The 19230-nt window shown below is 38.4% G+C and overlaps 1 protein-coding gene across 1 annotated transcript in view; it reads left to right on the forward strand.

Moving 5' to 3' along the window:
• Positions 1-19230, forward strand: part of LOC137972953 (cubilin-like) — a 156655-nt gene that overhangs the window by 108832 nt on the left and 28593 nt on the right. The window contains exons 40-54 of the mRNA XM_068819640.1: positions 281-453; positions 2195-2239; positions 2529-2676; positions 3264-3436; positions 4802-4846; positions 5297-5444; positions 6040-6212; positions 7827-7871; positions 9670-9826; positions 10931-11103; positions 12213-12251; positions 14286-14442; positions 15630-15802; positions 17128-17172; positions 17648-17804. Of these exons, the coding sequence (XP_068675741.1) occupies positions 281-453; positions 2195-2239; positions 2529-2676; positions 3264-3436; positions 4802-4846; positions 5297-5444; positions 6040-6212; positions 7827-7871; positions 9670-9826; positions 10931-11103; positions 12213-12251; positions 14286-14442; positions 15630-15802; positions 17128-17172; positions 17648-17804 (1851 nt within the window). The remainder of the gene's footprint in view (positions 1-280; positions 454-2194; positions 2240-2528; positions 2677-3263; positions 3437-4801; positions 4847-5296; positions 5445-6039; positions 6213-7826; positions 7872-9669; positions 9827-10930; positions 11104-12212; positions 12252-14285; positions 14443-15629; positions 15803-17127; positions 17173-17647; positions 17805-19230) is intronic.

The following is a 19230-nucleotide window of genomic DNA, read 5'->3' on the forward strand; positions in this document are numbered from 1 at the left end:
ACTTGGTATGTACTTGTACTGCCGGATAACTGAGGTGTGGGAATTATTCCTGGAAGAAAGTCACACGATTTCTTGGTTGGCATCGAGGACACCTGTTTCAGGAAATTTATATGTATTAGAGTATACTTTAAACTTGGCATCTAGCAATTTACACATGGAATTACTTCTTTGTGCAAAAGGGTTCTTGTGATCACATACTTATTTCTCACGGCATTTTGCATCTTACCTGATTTAAACTAGTAAAGACGGAAAACTGAAAATAAAAGGTTTCTTGTTTCAGTTATGATTATCTGAGGATATGGAACAACAATTATGGCTTCTATCGCATATATAGAGGCTATCGTACTGGACAAAGTGTCATTGTCACTGGTCGCTATGTCACTCTGTCTTTTCAATCATACTGCTGCTTCCAGGGAAGAGGATTCCGGTTACTATTCATTCCTGTTTACGGTGGTAAGTACAGCAAGGAAAAATGGAACCAAATTATCTCATGAAGTAGTTGTTGCTGAAATGAATGACGAAAAATGGTGGAGTTGTATTATAAAGATATACATGGACAATTTCAATAACGGAGGTAAAGGAATAGCGTTGTTTTGCTAATGTACGACAGTTCATCATCATCATTTTATCGTTTTTAAGCAGCGAAAGAGCTCAATTAACATAAGTCTCGCAATTTTACAAAAAGAGAAACTTGCACGAGATTGCCATCATTTGAAGTAGTTTGAAAATATGCTTTGACAAATGCCTCTCTCAAAACCATACGGAAATACGAGTCTCAGAAATTAATTTAAATTAAATTGACCTTCCATTTTTGGTCGATATGTTACAAGTTTGATGACGTTGAATCAACATTTTTCGTTCTACAATAATGTTGACTAACTCGCAATAAGTATCGTGCCAGCAACCGAGAAATTAGGCTTCACTTTTTCGGACTAAAAACGGCGAACTCCAGAGTGAAATTAACTGTTTACCCAAACGTGAAATCCTTTTGATCTCAGCCGGCTTTTTTACTTGCTTGTCGATTGGACCCTATCATCAAGGAAGTGTTAAGAACAGAGATGGAAGCTAGAATTGCACCACTTAAGCTAAACTGGTTAAAGATTTGCAATCATTGTATAACATAATAGATACAAAGGGTTTAATTATCTTATATCAACATCATATGCACAGATCAATGTTTCAGTGTCTCTACACAATAACTATAAGGCTGTTTAATGTCTCCTCATGTTACAACGCCTTAAAGGCGAAGCCTAAACCAACGATCTTCTACATCACTATTTAATTAATTGAGAAAAGGCGCATTTTAAGCCCGTCAAAACGGACGCAACATTGTTGGATATTACATGTTCCGTCCGTTTGGACGCCTTGTTGCATGTTGTTGCGTGTGGCTAGGAGTTGTAGCAAAAAGTTATAAACTGATCAAAACTCCCAACATTTCTTTTGTTCCGTGATCTCCGAAGCTTAGCCCACCAATATTGGATCCGTTCGCACAGCTCTTCCAACATTGTTGGGGCCACTCTCGCGCATAACATTGGGTCTCCATGGAGATAGCAACGCATTGACATGTTAAATAAACAAGATGGCAGTTGATATTTTTAAGTTTACAAAGTCTCATGGGTCGTAACCTTCCCATAATACATTTCACGCCCTTACATTGTTAGCAGTTGTAGCGTCCGTTGGCACACCGCTGCTAACATCATCCAGCCTCCGCAAAACAACCAACTCTTAACAATGGTGAAGTTGTTGCAACTGTTTGCACAGGGCTTTAGGGTTCAGCAAGAGAAAATGAGGGGACAGAGAGGGAAGCTCCCCGTCCAGCCCTTGGGATATGTCATGTCCACGAAAGTTATTTTTAGACGAGCGGAAGTCTTTGTTCTAGCGGAAGTCTGTCTTCCGAGACGTCCGCATGCAGGCCAACCTCGGGCTGATGTTTGAAAGAAAATAAATATTCATCAGCCTTCCACGTGCGCCGCCATTTTCTCTTTTCCCTAAGAAACTGAGAGCGAGGCAAGACTGCATGGGGACATTTCGGAAGAGAGACTTCCGCTAGAACAAAGACTTCCGCTCGTCTAAAAATAACTTTTGTGGACATGACATATCCCGGCCAACGGCTTGAGCCTCCCTCTCTGTCCCCTCATTTTCTCTTGGGTCCAGTTACCATTTAGTGACTTGAATGTCCTTTTTTTCAAAACAGTGTCGACAACAAATCGGCCAACGCCCACCACTCAGAGTCCAACAGGTAATAATGTTTTAAATGGAATCTTCCCTTTAATAATATCAATCGATAAATATTAATTTATAGCCTGCGATAGCATCAGGGTTTTCGGAGAGAAACGACCACTGGGATTACGTCTGCGTGCGCAGGCTATTTGACTCACTGCTGACAGAATTTGAAAGACTCAAATGAAAGCCAAGTTTGAAACTGTTTCACGGTTTCTTCGTTTATTTTCCTGTTTGCGTGTTATCCTGCTTAATTTAATAAAGCGTAATACCACGACTTCTGTCTTCCATCTACTCTTTCTATTAAGCTTGTAGACGAATTATCAACAATACCCTGGAAAGTCCTGGATATCCCAACAACTACCCAAGTTACAAGTACTGTGTGGCCACCTATTATATTCCTTTTGGTGCGGCTGTGAACATTACATTTGAGCACTTCGACCTGGCAAATCGCAGGTAATCACTTAGATCTCGCGCTGCGTAAGCTTATTTTCTCAAACTATCGGCCAAAGGCTGAAAAATACATAAATAAATGAAAAACTGCAAACGAAGTATTGTTGATTTCCAGTTAACATTTGTCCGAATGTAAAAAAATCTGTGAGAAATTCTAATAAATCAAGAGATATTTCTATTCCTTGGCATATTTTTCTTCCAGGTAATTTTCCGTCCTTTTTCGGACAGAATATGAGTATATAAGAAATATTTAAATAGCATTAAGTGTAGTCTAAATAAGTTTCTTTAAGTTACATAGGCCGGTGCATTGACTTGGTATGTACTTGTACTGCCGGATAACTGAGGTGTGGGAATTATTCCTGGAAGAAAGTCACACGATTTCTTGGTTGGCATCGAGGACACCTGTTTCAGGAAATTTATATGTATTAGAGTATACTTTAAACTTGGCATCTAGCAATTTACACATGGAATTACTTCTTTGTGCAAAAGGGTTCTTGTGATCACATACTTATTTCTCACGGCATTTTGCATCTTACCTGATTTAAACTAGTAAAGACGGAAAACTGAAAATAAAAGGTTTCTTGTTTCAGTTATGATTATCTGAGGATATGGAACAACAATTATGGCTTCTATCGCATATATAGAGGCTATCGTACTGGACAAAGTGTCATTGTCACTGGTCGCTATGTCACTCTGTCTTTTCAATCATACTGCTGCTTCCAGGGAAGAGGATTCCGGTTACTATTCATTCCTGTTTACGGTGGTAAGTACAGCAAGGAAAAATGGAACCAAATTATCTCATGAAGTAGTTGTTGCTGAAATGAATGACGAAAAATGGTGGAGTTGTATTATATAGATATACATGGACAATTTCAATAACGGAGGTAAAGGAATAGCGTTGTTTTGCTAATGTACGACAGTTCATCATCATTTTATCGTTTTGACCCAGCGAAAGAGCTCAATCAGCATAGGTCTTGGAATTTTTCAAAAAGAGAATGTTACACCAGATCATTAGAAGTAGTTTGAACACATATTTTAACAGATGCCTGTCTCCAAACGTTACCAAAGTACGAGTCTTATGTCAGGGCCTACACTAAATTGAGCTTCCATTTTTTGGCCGAGATGTCACAAGTTCGATGACGCTGAATCAACAATTTTCGTTCTATAATAATGTTGACTATCTCGAAATAAATATCGGCCAGCAATCGAGGGATTGCCCCAACTTTTTCGGACCAAAAAGGGAAAACTCCGGAGTGAAATTATTTGCTTAGCACAACTTGAAATCCTTTTGATGTAAGCCGGCTTTTTTGCTTTCTTCTCCATTGGGCCCTATCATCAAGGAAGTGTTAAGAAGAGAGATGGAAGCTAGAATTGCACCACTAAAGCTTAATTGGCTAAAGATTTGCATTCATTGTATAACATAATAGATACAAAGGGTTTAATTATCTTATATCAAAATAATATGCACAGATCAATGTTTCAGTGTCTCTACGCAATAGCTATAATGCTGTTTACTGTCTCCTCAAGTTACAACGCCTTAAAGGCGAAGCCTAATTCAAGATCTTCTAAATCACTATTAAATTAATTGAGAAATGGCGCATTTTAAGCCCGTCGAAACGGACGCAAAATTGTTGGATGTTACATGTTGCGTCCTTTTGCACGCTTTGTTGCATGTTGTTGCGTGTGGCAAGGAGTTGTTACAAAAAATTATAAACTGATCAAACTTGTGGGTCAAAAACTCCCAACATTGCTTTTGTTCCGTGATCTCCGAAGCGTAGCCCACCAATATTGGATCCGTTCGCACAGCTCTTCCAACATTGTTGGGGCCACCCACGCGCATTACTTTGGGTCTCCATGGAGATAGCAACGCATTGACATGTTAAAAAACAAGATGGCAGGTGAAATTTTTAACTTTACAAAGTCTTATGGGTCGTAACCTTCCCATAATACGCTGCACGCCCTGACATTGTTAGCAATTGTAGCGTCCGTTGGAACACCACTGCTAACATCATCCAGCATCCGCAAAACAACCAACTCTCAACAATAGTGTAGTTGTTGCGGCTGTTTGCACAGGGCTTTAGGGTCCAGTTACCATTTAGTGACTTGAATGTCCTTTTTTTCAAAACAGTGTCGACAACAAATCGGCCAACGCCCACCACTCAGAGTCCAACAGGTAATAATGTTTTAAATGGAATCTTCTCTTCAATAATATCAATCGATAAATTTCAATTTATAGCCTGCGATAGCAGCGGGTTTTTTTCGAAGAGAAACGTCCACCGGAATTACGTCTGCTTGCGCATGCTATTTGACTCACTGCTGACAGAATTTGAAAGACTCAAATAAAAGCCAAGTTTGAAAACTGTTTCACGGTTTGTTTGTTTATTTTCCTGTTTGCGTGTTATCCTGCTTAATTTAATAATGCCTAATACCACGAATTCTGTCTTCCATCTATTCTTTCTATTAAGCTTGTAGACGAATTATCAATATCAATTTAATAATGCCTAATACCACGACTTCTGTCTTCCATCTATTCTTTCTATTAAGCTTGTAGACGAATTATCAATATCAATTTAATAATGCCTAATACCACGACTTCTGTCTTCCATCTATTCTTTCTATTAAGCTTGTAGACGAATTATCAACAATACGCTGGAAAGTCCTGGATATCCCAACAACTACCCACTTTACAAGTCCTGTGTGGCTACCTATTATATTCCTTTTGGTGCGGCTGTGAACATTACATTTGAGCACTTCGACCTTGCAAATCGCAGGTAATCACTTAGATCTCGCGCTGCGTAAGCTTATTTTCTCAAACAATCGGCCAAAGGCTGAAAAACACATAAATAAATGAAAAACTGCAAACGAAGTATTGTTGATTTCCAGTTAACATTTGTACGAATGTAAAAAAATCTTTGAGAAATTCTAATAAATCAAGAGATATTTCTATTCCTTGGCATATTTTTCTTCCAGGTAATTTTCCGTCCTTTTTCGGACAGAACATGAGTATATAAGAGATATTTAAATAGCATTAAGTGTAGTCTAAATAAGTTTCTTTAAGTTACACAGGCCGGGGCATTGACTTGGTATGTACTTGTACTGCCGGATAACCTGGAAAAGCTGCCGTGTGGGAATTATTGCTGGAAGAAAGTCACAATTTCTTGGTTGGCATCGAGGACACCTGTTTCAGGAAATTTATATGTATTAGAGTTTACTTTAAACTTGGCATCTAGCAATTTACACATGGAATTAATTCTTTGTGCAAAAGGGTTCTTGTGATCACATACTTATTTCTCACGGCATTTTGCATCTTATCTGATTTAAACTATTAAAGACGGAAAACTGAAAATAAAAGGTTTCTTGTTTCAGTAATGATTATCTGAGGATATGGAACAACAATTATGGCTTCTATCGCACATATAGAGGCTATCGTACTGGACAAAGTGTCATTGTCACTGGTCGCTATGTCACTCTGTATTTTCGTTCATACTGCTGCTTCCAGGGAAGAGGATTCCGGTTACTATTCATTCCTGTTTACGGTGGTAAGTACAGCACTGATCGCTATGTCACTCTGTATTTTCGTTCATACTGCTGCTTCCAGGGAAGAAGATTCCGGTTACTATTCATTCTTATTTACGGTGGTAAGTACAGCAAGGAAAAATGGAACCAAATTATCTCATGAAGAAGTTGTTGCTGAAATGAATGACGGGAAATGGTGGAGTTGTATTATATAGATATACATATAGAGGAGGTAAAGGAATAGTGTTGTTTTGCTAATGTACGACAGTCCATCATCATTTTATCGTTTTTACAGTAAGGACACTTGAACCGTGAACACTTGACATTTTTGTGTACTTTGTTTTTTTCGACGACGAAGAAATAAAGGCTCTTCTTATGATGTATAGTGTTACATGTATAGCATTTTGTAAGTGTGAAAACATTAAATACTCTTGTCAAAAGGACGAGCCCACATTCTATAGTCACTAAAAAAATGTACAAAAAAATATCAAGTGTTCATGGTTCGAGTGTCCTCACTGTAAGCAGCGAAAGAGCACAATCAGCATAGGTCTTGCAATTTTACAAAAAAAGAATTTTACACCAGATCATTAGAAGTAGTTTGAACACATATTTTAACAGATGCCTGTCTCCAAACGTTACCAAAGTACGAGTCTTATGTCAGGGGCCTACACTAAATTGACCTTCCATTTTTGGCCGAGATGTCACAAGTTCGATGACGCTGAATCAACATTTTTCGTTCTACGATAATGTTGACTATCTCGAAATAAATATCGGCCAGCAATCGAGGGATTGCCCCAACTTTTTCGGACTAAAAACGGAAAACTCCGGAGTGAAATTAACTGTTTAGCCCAACTTGAAATCCTTTTGATGTAAGGCGGCTTTTTTGCTTTCTTCTCCATTGGGCCCTATCATCAAGGAAGTGTTAAGAAGAGAGATGGAAGCTAGAATTGCACCACTAAAGCTAAATTGGCTAAAGATTTGCAATCATTGTATAACATAATAGATACAAAGGGTTTAATTATCTTATATCAAAATAATATGCACAGATCAATTTTTCAGTGTCTCTACACAATAACTATAATGCTGTTTAATGTCTCCTCATGTTACAACACCTTAAAGGCGAAGCCTAAACCAACGATCTTCTAAATCACTGTTTAATTAATTGAGAAATGGCGCATTTTAAGCCCCTCAAAACGGACGCAACATTGTTGCATGTTACATATTGCGTCCGTTTGCACACCTTGTTGCATGTTGTTGCGTGTGGCAAGGAGTTGTTGCAAAAAGTTATAAACTGGTCAAACTTGTGGGTCAAAAACTCCCAACATTCCTTTTGTTCCGTGATCTCCGAAGCGTAGCCCATCAATATTGATAGCAATGCATTAATATGTTGAAAACAAGATGGTAGCTGAATTTTGTAAGTTTACAGAGTCTTATGGGTCGTATCCTTCCTATAATACACTGCACGTTCTTTCATTGTTAGCAGTTGTAGCGTCCGTTTGCGCACAACTGTTAACATCATCCAACAACCGCAAAACCAACAACTCTCAACAATGCTGGAACTGTTGCGTCTGTTTGCACAGGGCTTTAGGGTCCAGTTATCATTTAGTGACTTGAATATCTCCTTCTTTTGAAAACAGTATCGACAACAAATCGGCCAACGCCCACCACTCAGAGTCCATCAGGTAATAATTTTTTAAATAAAACCTTCACTTTGGTAATATCAATCGATAAATTTTGATTTCTAGCCTGCGATAGCATCCGTTTTTTCGGATAGAAACGACCGCCGGAAATACGTCTGCATTTGCAGGCTATTTGATTTACTATTGACAGAAAAGTGTGTCACAATTTGTTTATTCATTTTCCAACACTATTTCTTATACAGTAGACCAAATTGTACCCAATTGACACCCTTTGGGAATAAAACGCTTTGTTCCAGGTGTTTCCTTATCATTTAAATGTCATTGCTACATTATAATGCAAATACAATACACAACGAATTGAATAGACTATTTCCGAGTTCATGTCTGCCTCCTCTAAGTGCAAAGTTTTTCTTATGAAAATTAGTTTTAATTCATATGTAAAGTGGAAATAATTACTATCACAAAAACTTCGCACTTAGACTCGCTTTGAGAATGAGGCAGACATAAACTCGGAAATGATCTATGAGGTACAACATTGAGTTAGCCGATTTGGTCTATCAATTCCATGCATTCCTGAATCCAGTCTGTTAGATTCTCGCAGTTGATCTAGAACTAGCCCTCAACAAAGGCTCATAGGAGGCTGCTATCAGCCTCATTTTAAGGCTCGCTCCACTCCAATCGCAAACATTGAATTGAAAACTGGTCTTTTTTCTGGACCCCTACAGAAAAGAAAATGTACACCTTGAATTATGATCCTGAGTGCTCAATGCCGTCCGTGTAGCCCTCTATACTGAGCGATATTGTTTACGACCATTGAATATCATTAACAGAAAATGAAGCAAGAGTGCGAATCACCCATATTTTCCCCTCTTCTTCAAATCTAGTATTAGTTCCGTGTCATACTGCGTGCTTTTTTCATAGACGACACCTTATTGGTCAGTTGGTGTAAAAGCGGACAGCGCGGTCATGGTAAAAGTTGATAAAAATGACCTTCAAAGCGCGGGCGCTATCTAAAAATAGACTTTAAATAATTATCATGGGGCACAGGGATTCGCTCTCCTACCTCATATTCTCTTGATACCATGGATACCACGAACAAAGCAAACTGCCAATACACTCAAAGAGTTTTCAAGCAAGCAGCCGTGCACTTTCTATATTCAGTACTTTATTCTTGGCTGCCTGATGAGAAAACGATAGCTTGGTGCTAATGAAGCAGAAAATGGAAACAAAGATTCTCCTGTAGTTAGACTTGTCTCTGATAATAATGATGACAATGATGATGACGACGATAATGATGAAGACGACGATGATGATGATGATGATGATGATAACGTTGACGATTATGACGAAAATGATATCGACCATGATGATGCCAAAAATGATGACCGACATTTTAAAGTCATTTAGTGTCATTATTTCAAACTGTCTTTAAAACGATAGAATTGCGTGCCGTGGAACAATTTTCATATGTGAAAATCCCTCCAAAGCTGAAATTCATCCAATCAGATCGCTACGATAAGCAACGCGTATTTCCAGAACAAAAACAAAAAGTCTGTCTGTTGAAGGTGGGCCTTTAACTTACAGCAAACTCAACAATGCTATGGGTGTGAGTAATCAGCCTTCTTTTGCTTGCATTGAACTCCAGTCTATGGCGTATGCTATCATAGTTAATATGTCAACGATAGAGATTTCTCCAAACCTGTAAGAAGAAGGTGGTTACGCACAAAAATGCCCTTCACTCCGAGGGGTCCAAAATTGGTGGCAGTTTACGTGTTATCCTGCTTAATTTAATCATGTATATTACCACGACCTCTGTCTTACATTTACTCTTTATATTAAGCTTGTAGACGAATTATCAACAATACGCTGGAAAGTCCTGGATATCCCAACAACTACCCAAGATACAAGTACTGTGTGGCTACCTATTATATTCCTTACGGTGCAGCTGTGAACATTACATTTGTGCACTTCGACCTGGAGAATCGTTACTACTGCAGGTACACTTAGATCTCGCGCTGCGTAAGCTTATTTTCTCAACCAATCGGTCAAAGCTTAAAAACAAATACATAAATAAATGAAAAACTGCAAACAAAGTATTGTTGATTCCCAGTTAACATTTGTACGAATTTAAAATAATCGGTGTCAAGTTCTAATAAATCAAGAGATAATCCTATTCCTTGGCACATTTTTCTTTGGATTTAAGAAAAATAAAGTAATTTTCCATCCTTTTTCGGACAGAATGTGAGTATATAAGAGAAATTTAAAGAGCATTAAGCGTAGTCTAAAAACGTTTCTTTAAGTTACATAGGCAGGGGCATTTATTGCTTGCAAGTTTCCGAAAGCCGGATAGCCTGGAAAAGCTGCCGTGTGGGAATCATTCCCGGAAGAAAGTCACAATTTCTTGGTTGGCTCCGAGGACACCTATTTCAGGAAATTTATATGCATTAGAGTATACTTTTAACTTGGAATCTTCGTAACATACTTTGTTCCAGCTTCTATCTGGCTGCCAGTTGGCTCTTAGCTGAACCAGAATTTTCCGATAAAATTCATTTGAATATTGAAGCTAACCACCCATTCATCCAACCACAGACCCATTCTTCAAGTCTTCTATCCACCAATTTCTCTATGAATTATCTCTCTATCTATCCATATACCATCCGTATACCCCTCAAAATAAAAGGCTCCTTGTTTCAGTAATGATTATCTGAGGATAAGGAACAACAATGGTGGCTTCTATCGCACATATTGCGGCAATCGTCCTGGACAAAGTGTCATTGTCACTGGTCGCTATACGAAACTAATTCCTCGTTCAGACTTGAGTGTCGAAAGAACAGGATAAGCAACAATTTCACGATTGTGATAAACAAGAAATCGCATGTTCTCTGGAAGGCAAATTTAAAAAATTCATTAACTTTCTTTTTTTTCCCGAAATCGTCCTCGTTTTTCCCTAGCAATTTACACAGGGAATTAATCCTTAGCGCGAAAGGGTTCATGCGATGATATACTTATTTCTCACGGCATTTTCCACCTTATCTCATGTAATCTTGTCAGTCGAATCTATTAAAGCGACAAAACTGAAAATAAAAGGTTTCTTGTTTCAGTAATGATTATCTGAGGATATGGAACAACAATTATGGCTTCTATGGCACATATTGCGGCTATCGTACTGGACAAAGTGTCATTGTCACTGGTCGCTATGTCACTCTCACTTTTTGGTCAAACTGCTGCGTCGAGAGAACAGGATTCCGGTTACTATTCATTCCTGTTTACGGTGGTAAGTACAGCAAGGAAAAATGGAACCAAATTATCTCATGAAGTAGTTGTTGCTGAAATGAATGACGGGAAATGGTGGAGTTGTATTATATAGATATACATGCACAATCTCAATAACGGAGGTAAAAGAATAGTGTTGTTTTGCTAATGTACGACAGTTCATCATCATTTTATCGTTTTGAAGCAGCGAAAGAGCTCAATCAGCATAAGTCTTGCAATTTTACAAAAAGAGAAACTTACACCAGATCATTAGAAGTAGTTTGAACACATATTTTAACAGATGCCTGTCTCCAAACGTTACCGAAGTACGAGTCTGGTGTCAGGGGCCTGCACTAAATTGACGTTCCATTTTGGCCTAGATGTCACAAGAATTCACGAGAATTGCACCACTAAAGCTAAATTGGCTAAATTTTGCAATCATCGTATAACTTAATAGATACAAAGGGTTTAATTCTCTTATATCAAAATAATATGCAAATATCAATTTTCAGTGTCTCTACACCATAACTATAATGCTGTTTAATGTCTCCTAATGTGACAGCGCCTTAACGCGGAAGAAACTATTTAATTGAGAAAAGGCGCATTTTAAGCCCGTCAAAACGGACGCAACATTGTTGGATGTTACATGTTGCGTCCGTTTGCACACCTTGTTGCATGTTGTTGCGTGTGGCTAGGAGTTGTTGCAAAAAGTTATAAACTGATCAAACTTATGGGTCAAGAACTCCCAACATTCCTTTTGTTCCGTGATCTCCGAAGCGTAGCGCACCAATATTGGATCTGTTTGCACAGCTCTTCCAACATTGTTGGGGCCACCCACGCGCATTACATTGGGTCTCCATGGGGATAGCAACGCATTAACATGTTGAAAACAAGATGGTAGCCGAATTTTGTAAGCTTACAAAGTCTTATGGGTTGTATCCTTCCCATAATACACTGCACGCCCTTACATTGTTAGCAGTTGTAGCGTCCGTATGCACATCACTGCTAACATCATCCAACTTCCGCAAAACAACCAACTCTCAACAATGCTGGAGTTGCTGCGTTTGTTTGCACAGGGCTTTAGGATCTAGTGATCATTCAGTGACTTGAATGTCCTTTTTTTCAAAACAGTGTCGACAACATATCGGCCAACGCCCACCACTCCAACAGGTAATAATTTTTTATATAGAACCTTCCCTTTAATAATATCAATCGATAAATTTTAATTTATAGCCTGCGATAGACCTTATTCATAAATGGCGGTCACATTTATAATTCTTTTGTCCACGTGCAAATTAGCCTACCAAGCCTCATTTCAGAGGGAGAATTCTTTTCAATTCACTGTATGGTATCGAGGCTTGGTAAGCTAATTTGCACTTCGACAAAAGAATTATAAATTGACCGCCATTTATGAATAAGGTCTATAGCATCAGGCTTTTTCGGAGAGAAACGACCGCCGGAATTACGTCTGCGTGTGCATGCTATTTGACTCACTGCTGACAGAATTTGAAAGACTAAAATGAAAGTCAAGTTTGAAAACTGTTTCGCGGTTTGTTTGTTTATTTTCCAACACTAATTCAAACCTTTTGGACATAGAACGTTTTGTTCCAGATATTTCCATATTATTTAAATGTTAATACTACATTATAATGCAAATACAATACACAGCGAATTGAATTAGGCACAACACTGAGTTGACCGACTTGGTCTATTGAGTCCAGCCATTCGTGAATCCAGTCTGTTAGATTCTCGTAATTGATTTAGAACTAGCACTTAACAAAGGCTCATAGGAGGTTGCTATCAGCCGCATTTCAAGGCTCGCTCTAGTGCTATCGCAAACATTGGAAAATGGCCTTATTTTCTGAACCCCTACAGAAAAGAAAATGTACAGCTTGAATTATGATGCCAATTGCTTTATGCCGTCCGTGTAGCACTTTATACTGAACGAAATTGTTTACCAGGAATGGATACCATCAAGAAAAAATGAAGCAATAGTGCCAATCACCCATATTTTTCCCTATTCCGATGAAAACTACTGTCATACTGCGTGCTTATTTCATAGACGACACAACTTACTGGTCAGTTGGCATGAAAGTAGACCGCGCGGTCATGGTAAAAATCGAAAAAAGTACCCTTCACAGTGCAGGCGAGATCTAAAAATAGATTTTAACTAATTATCAAGGGTCACAGGGAATTGCTCTCCTACCTCATATTATCTTTCATAGACGACACAACTTATTGGTCAGTTGGTATGAAAGTAGACCGCGCGGTCATGGCAAAAACCGAAAAAAGTAACCTACACAGTGCAGGCGAGATCTAAAAATAGATTTGAACAAATTATCAAGGGTCACAGGGAATTGCTCTCCTACCTCATATTATCTTGATACCATTGATACCACGAACAAAGCAAACTGCCAATACACTCTTGAGTTTTACAGCTATAGCAGCCGTACACTTTCGATATTCAGTACTTTATTCTTGGCTGACTGATTAGAACAGGATAGCTAGCCTGGTACGTACTAATGAGACAGAAAGTGTGAACAAAGATTCCCCTGTACTTGGACTTGTCTCTGGTGATGATGATGATGATAATAATGATGACGACGATGATGATGATGATGTCGATTATGACGACGACACTGATGACGATTATGCTGATAATGTTAGCGATTATGACGAAGATGATATCAGTCATGGTGATGATGAAGACCATGGCGACGACCGTGACGATGACAAAGATCATGCCGCACATTTTTAAGTCATTTACTGTCATTATTTCAATTTATCTTTAACAGCCTACCTTCAACCGACAGGCATTGCGTGGCGTGGTACAATTTTCACGTATGAAAATCCCGCTAAAGCTGAAATCCATACAATCAGATCGCTACGATAAGCAACGCAAATTTCCATAAACCTGTCGGTTGAAGGAGGGCTTTTAACTTAGAGAAAACTCAACAATGCCACGTGTGTGAGCTATCAGCCTTCATTTGCCCCCATTGAACTCCAGTCTATGGCGTATGCTATCATAGTGAATATGTCAACCATGGAGATTTCTCCAAACCTGTAATTTAGAGGGTCGTTAGGCACAAAAGAAGCCCTTCTCTCCCAGGGGTCAAGTCTGGATAACTGTTGACGTGTTATCCTGCTTAATTTACTCATGGCTATTATCACGACTTCTGTCATTCATCTACTTTTTCTGTTAAGCTTGTAGACGAGTTATCAACAATACGCTGGAAAGTCCTGGATATCCCAACAACTACCCAAGATACAAGTACTGTGTGGCTAATGTTTCAATTCCTTTTGGTGGGGCTTTAAACATTACATTTGAGCACTTCGACCTCCAGTATCATTATTCATGCAGGTAATCGCTTAGGTTTCCGATTACGGTTCAAAAGCAATTTCACTGTTTTGCATTGCGAATAAAGGATCTCGCGCTACGTCCGCTTATTTTCTAACCAATGGGTCAGAGGCTAGGAAAAAAAAAACTGCAAAGGGAATATTGATTCCCAGTTAAGATTTGTACGAGTATAAAATCATCCGTGAGAGGTTCGAGAGATCTTTATATTCCTTGGCATATTTTTCTTTGTATCAAAGAAGAATAAGGTAATTTTCTGTCCTTTGCCGGTCAGAATATGAGTATTCAAGAGACATTTAAACAGCAGCTGCTCTAAATCGTATATTAAAATCTCTGCTCTGTGTTGCATAGACTGGGACATCGACTTGGAATGAACTCATACAGCCATAGGCCTTACTTGCAGATCATAAACGCGAGGATCATAGCTTCACTTAAGAACATAATTACTTGCAATTTTCCAAAGGCCCGATCACCTGGAAAAACTGCCGTGTTTGAATTCCGGAAGAAAATCACAATTTCTTAGTTTGCATCGAGCACAACTGTTTCAGCAAGTTTATATTTATAGTAGAGTATACTTTTAACTTGGAATCTTTTTAACAAACTTTGCTCCATCCACCCACCATGCAAACTCCGAATATCCTGTGCTATTTACCTCCGAGCAACTGGGGAAAAAATGGCGTCCCGATTTGCATCCGTGACAAGTGAAGAAAACATCCAAATTAATTTTTTGCTTTGTATATTATCTCACTCTTTTAGTATATACTAAAACAACTATTCACCTCAGTGTCGGTGGCTAGCCTTGGATATTTACCTCGCCGCCTCGCGGCTCGGTAAATATCGACCGCTAGCCACCTCCACTTCGGTAAATAGTTGTTAACTATTCGCCTCCGAGCAACTTGGGATTTGCGCGTGAAAAGATTTCACTAGTTGCAGGAATAAATGAAACTAACTTTTCGTTCAGACTAAAGTGTCGAAAAAACAGGATGAGAAACAATTTCACAATTGTGATAAACAAGCAATCCCATGTTCCCTAGAGGGCAATTTACACAAGGATTCCGAATCAATCCTTTGTGCGAATGGGTTCATGCGATTATATACTTATTTCCCACGGCATTTCCATCTTATCTCATCTAATCTTGTCAGTCGAACCTATTAAAGCCACAAAACTGAAAATAAAAGGTTTCTTGTTTCAGTTATGATTATCTGAGGATAAGGAACGACAATGGTGGCTTCTATCGCAGATATTGCGGCAGTCGTAGTGGACAAAGTGTCATTGTCACTGGTCGCTATCTCACTCTCACTTTTCGTTCAAACTGCTGCGTCGAGAGAACAGGATTCCGGTTACTATTCATTCCTGTCTACGGTGGTAAGTACAGCAAGGAAAAATGAAACCAAATTATCTCATGAAGTAGTTGTTGCTGAAATGAATGCCGAGAAATGGTGGAGTTGTATTATATAGATATATACTGTGTACAATCTCAACAAAGGAGGTAAAGTAATAGTGTGCGACAGATCATCATCATTTTATCGTTTTTAAGCAGCCAAAGAGCTCAATTAGCATTAGTCTGGGAATTTTACAAAAAGAAAAACTTGCACCAGATTGCCATCATTAGAAGTAGTTTGAAAACATATATTAACAAATGCCTATCTCCAAACGTTAGGGAAGTACGAGTCTCAGAGGCCTACGCTAAATTGACCTTCCATTTTTGGCCGAGATGTCACAAGTTGGATGACGTTAAAACAACATTTTTGGTGCTACAATATTGTTGACTAACTCGCAATAAATATCGGCCAGCAATCGAGAGATGAGGCCCCACTTTTTCGGACTAAAAACGAAAAACTTTGGAGTGAAATTAACTGTGCACCCAGACTTGAAATCCTTTTGATCTCAGCCGGCTTTTTTGCTTGCTTGTCGATTGGGCCCTATTATCAAGGGAGTGCTAAGAAGAGAGATGGAAGCTAGAATTGCACCACTAAAGCTAGATTGGCTAAAAATTTACAATGAGGGTATAATTATTTTATATGAAAATAATATGCATAAATCAATTTTTCAGTGTCTCTACACAATAACTATAATCCTGTTAAATATCTCCTAATTTTTCAACGCCTTGAAGCCGACGCAGAACCAACGATCTTCGAACTCACTATGTAGAAATGGCGCATTTTAACACCCGTGAAAACGGACAAAACGTTCACTGTTGGCCAACATTGTTCCAATATGCGTCCGTTTGCACACCTTCTTGCATGTTGCTGGCTGTGACTGGGAGTTGTTGCAAAGTTATAAACTGGTCAAACGTTTGGGTCAAAAACTCCCAACATTTCTTTTGTTCCGTGATCTCCGAAACGTAGCGCAACAATGTTGGATCTGTTGGCACAGCTCTTCCAACATTGTTGGGGCCACGCGCGCGCATTACATATGGTCTCCATGGAGATAGCAAAGAATTAATATGTTGAAAACATAATGGCAGCTGTAAGTTTACAGAGTCTTAGGGGCCGAATCCTTCCCATAATACACTGCACGTCCTTACATTGTTAGCAGTTGTAGCGTCCGTTTGCACACAACTGCTAACATCATCCAACATCTTCACAACCAACAACTCTGAACAATGCTGGAGTTGTTGCGTCTGTTTGCACAGGGTTTTAGGGTCCAGTTATCATTTAGTGACTTGAATGTCCTTCTTTTCAAAACAGTATGGACAACTCATCGGCCAACGCCCACCACTCAGAGTCCATCAGGTAAGAATATTTTAAATGAAACCTTCACTTTGGTCATATCATTCAATAAATTTTGATTTACTGGTGACAGAAATGAAAAGACTCAAATGAAAGCCAATCTTGAAAAGTGTGTTACGCTTTGTTTGTTCATTTTCCAACTCACGGTACATAATAGTTCAAATTGTACTTAATTCAAACTCTTTGGTAATGAAACGTTTTGTTCCAGGCATTTCTATATAATTTAAATGTGAATGCTACATTATAATGCAAATACAATACGCAAGAAATAGACCTTTTTGCAGTTATGTGCAATCATATATGCTATCATAGTGAATACATCAACGATGGAGATCTCTCCAAACCTGTAATAGGAAGGTCGTTAGCCACAAAAGTATCAGGGTAAAGTATCGACGACTGAGTTTACATGTTATGATCATGCTTAATTTAATCATGGCTACTTCCACCACTTTTGTCTTTCATTTACATTTCTACCAAGCTTGTAGACAAGTTGTCAACGATGTCCTGGAAAGTCCTGGATATCCTAACAACTACCCAAGAAGCAAGTCCTGTGTGGCTTTTGTGTACACTGGTTTTGGTGCGGCTTTAAACATTACATTTGAGCACTTCGACCTGGAGTATAGTTCCACCTGCAGGTAATCGCTTAGGTTTCCGATTACGGTTCAGAAGCAACTTCGCTGTTTTGCGTTGCGAACAAACGATCTCGCGCTATGTCAGCTTATTTTATTAACAAATCGGTCACAGACCAAAAATAATAATAATAATAATAATAATAATAATAATAATAATAAAATAAACTGCAAACGAAATATTGTTGATTCCCAGTTAAGATTTGTACAAATTTAAAATAATCTGTGTGAAGTTCAAGAAATCTTTCTTTTTATTCCTTGGCACAATTTCCTTTGTATCCAAGAAGAATAAGGTTATTTTCCGTCCTTTGCCGAACAGAATGTAAGTATTCAAAAGTCATTTAAACAGCTCTTAATCGTATGTTAAGACCTCTGCTTTAAGTTGCATAGACAGGGACAATTTCGCATGGCTATTTGATCCTGATTGGTTAATAGTTGCTGAGCAACGATTTCATGAATGTGATGAGTTTTATGGCATGTTCACTACAGGGCAACTTAATTAAAGAATTAACTTTACTATTTTTCTTCGAAATCGTCCAAGTTCTTTCCCTCGCAAATTACACACGGAATAAATCCTTTGTGCAAAAGGGCCCATACGATTGTATATTTATTTCTCGCGGCATTTTCCATCTCATTAAGTGGGATACCTGTGGCACGCCACGTTTAAAAAATGGCTTTAGCGGCTTTAGTTAGCCACTTGCTTGTCACGAAGCTCTTGGCTTGATACTGTCATGTCGGATACACGACATGCGTGAGGTGTCGTTTTTTTCCCAATTCACATACTACTTCCCTTTTTCGAATTTTACTTCCTTCTCAGGCTAAATTCGAAAAGAAAGTATCCCTTATTTTGATTTAGAGCAAAATGTCAAAACATTTGAAACCGCGAACAGAAGTGACAAAAATTGGAAAAAAAAATTGGCTCGCATTTATGAGAGAACATTTCGAAATCCTGATTAAGGAATCGATCGGCTTTCGCCGTTCCCGCGTTCTACTTTTACTTGTAGTAAAAATGAATCAAATCAGGCCTTTGTGTCGCCATTGCGGTGTTGCTTCTTCAAATCATAAACATACAGAAGCAGCAACTGTTCAAAGCACTTTATTTGATCCAAAAAACACGGAACCTTATTTTATCGGATTTCACAAAATGTCATAAATCTCATCCGTGACGCCATCACGACAGTTCCGGTCACAGAAGCATAATTTAATTAAATCAAAGCTGTTTTATAATTCAAATATTCTATTTACTACGTGCTGTCAATACTAATACACCTCATTCCAAAAGGGTCGCAATTTAGATATTCTTTTGTTTTTATTGAAATTAGACCTTGATGCCTCGTTCAAGGCAAAATATTCTTTTGAATTTTCAGCTCAAGAACGAGGCGTCAATGGCTAATTTGAATAAAAACAAAATAATATTTAAATGACGGCTATT

Source organism: Montipora foliosa, chromosome 10, assembly GCF_036669935.1.
Source record: "Montipora foliosa isolate CH-2021 chromosome 10, ASM3666993v2, whole genome shotgun sequence".
NCBI classification, from domain to species: domain Eukaryota; kingdom Metazoa; phylum Cnidaria; class Anthozoa; order Scleractinia; family Acroporidae; genus Montipora; species Montipora foliosa.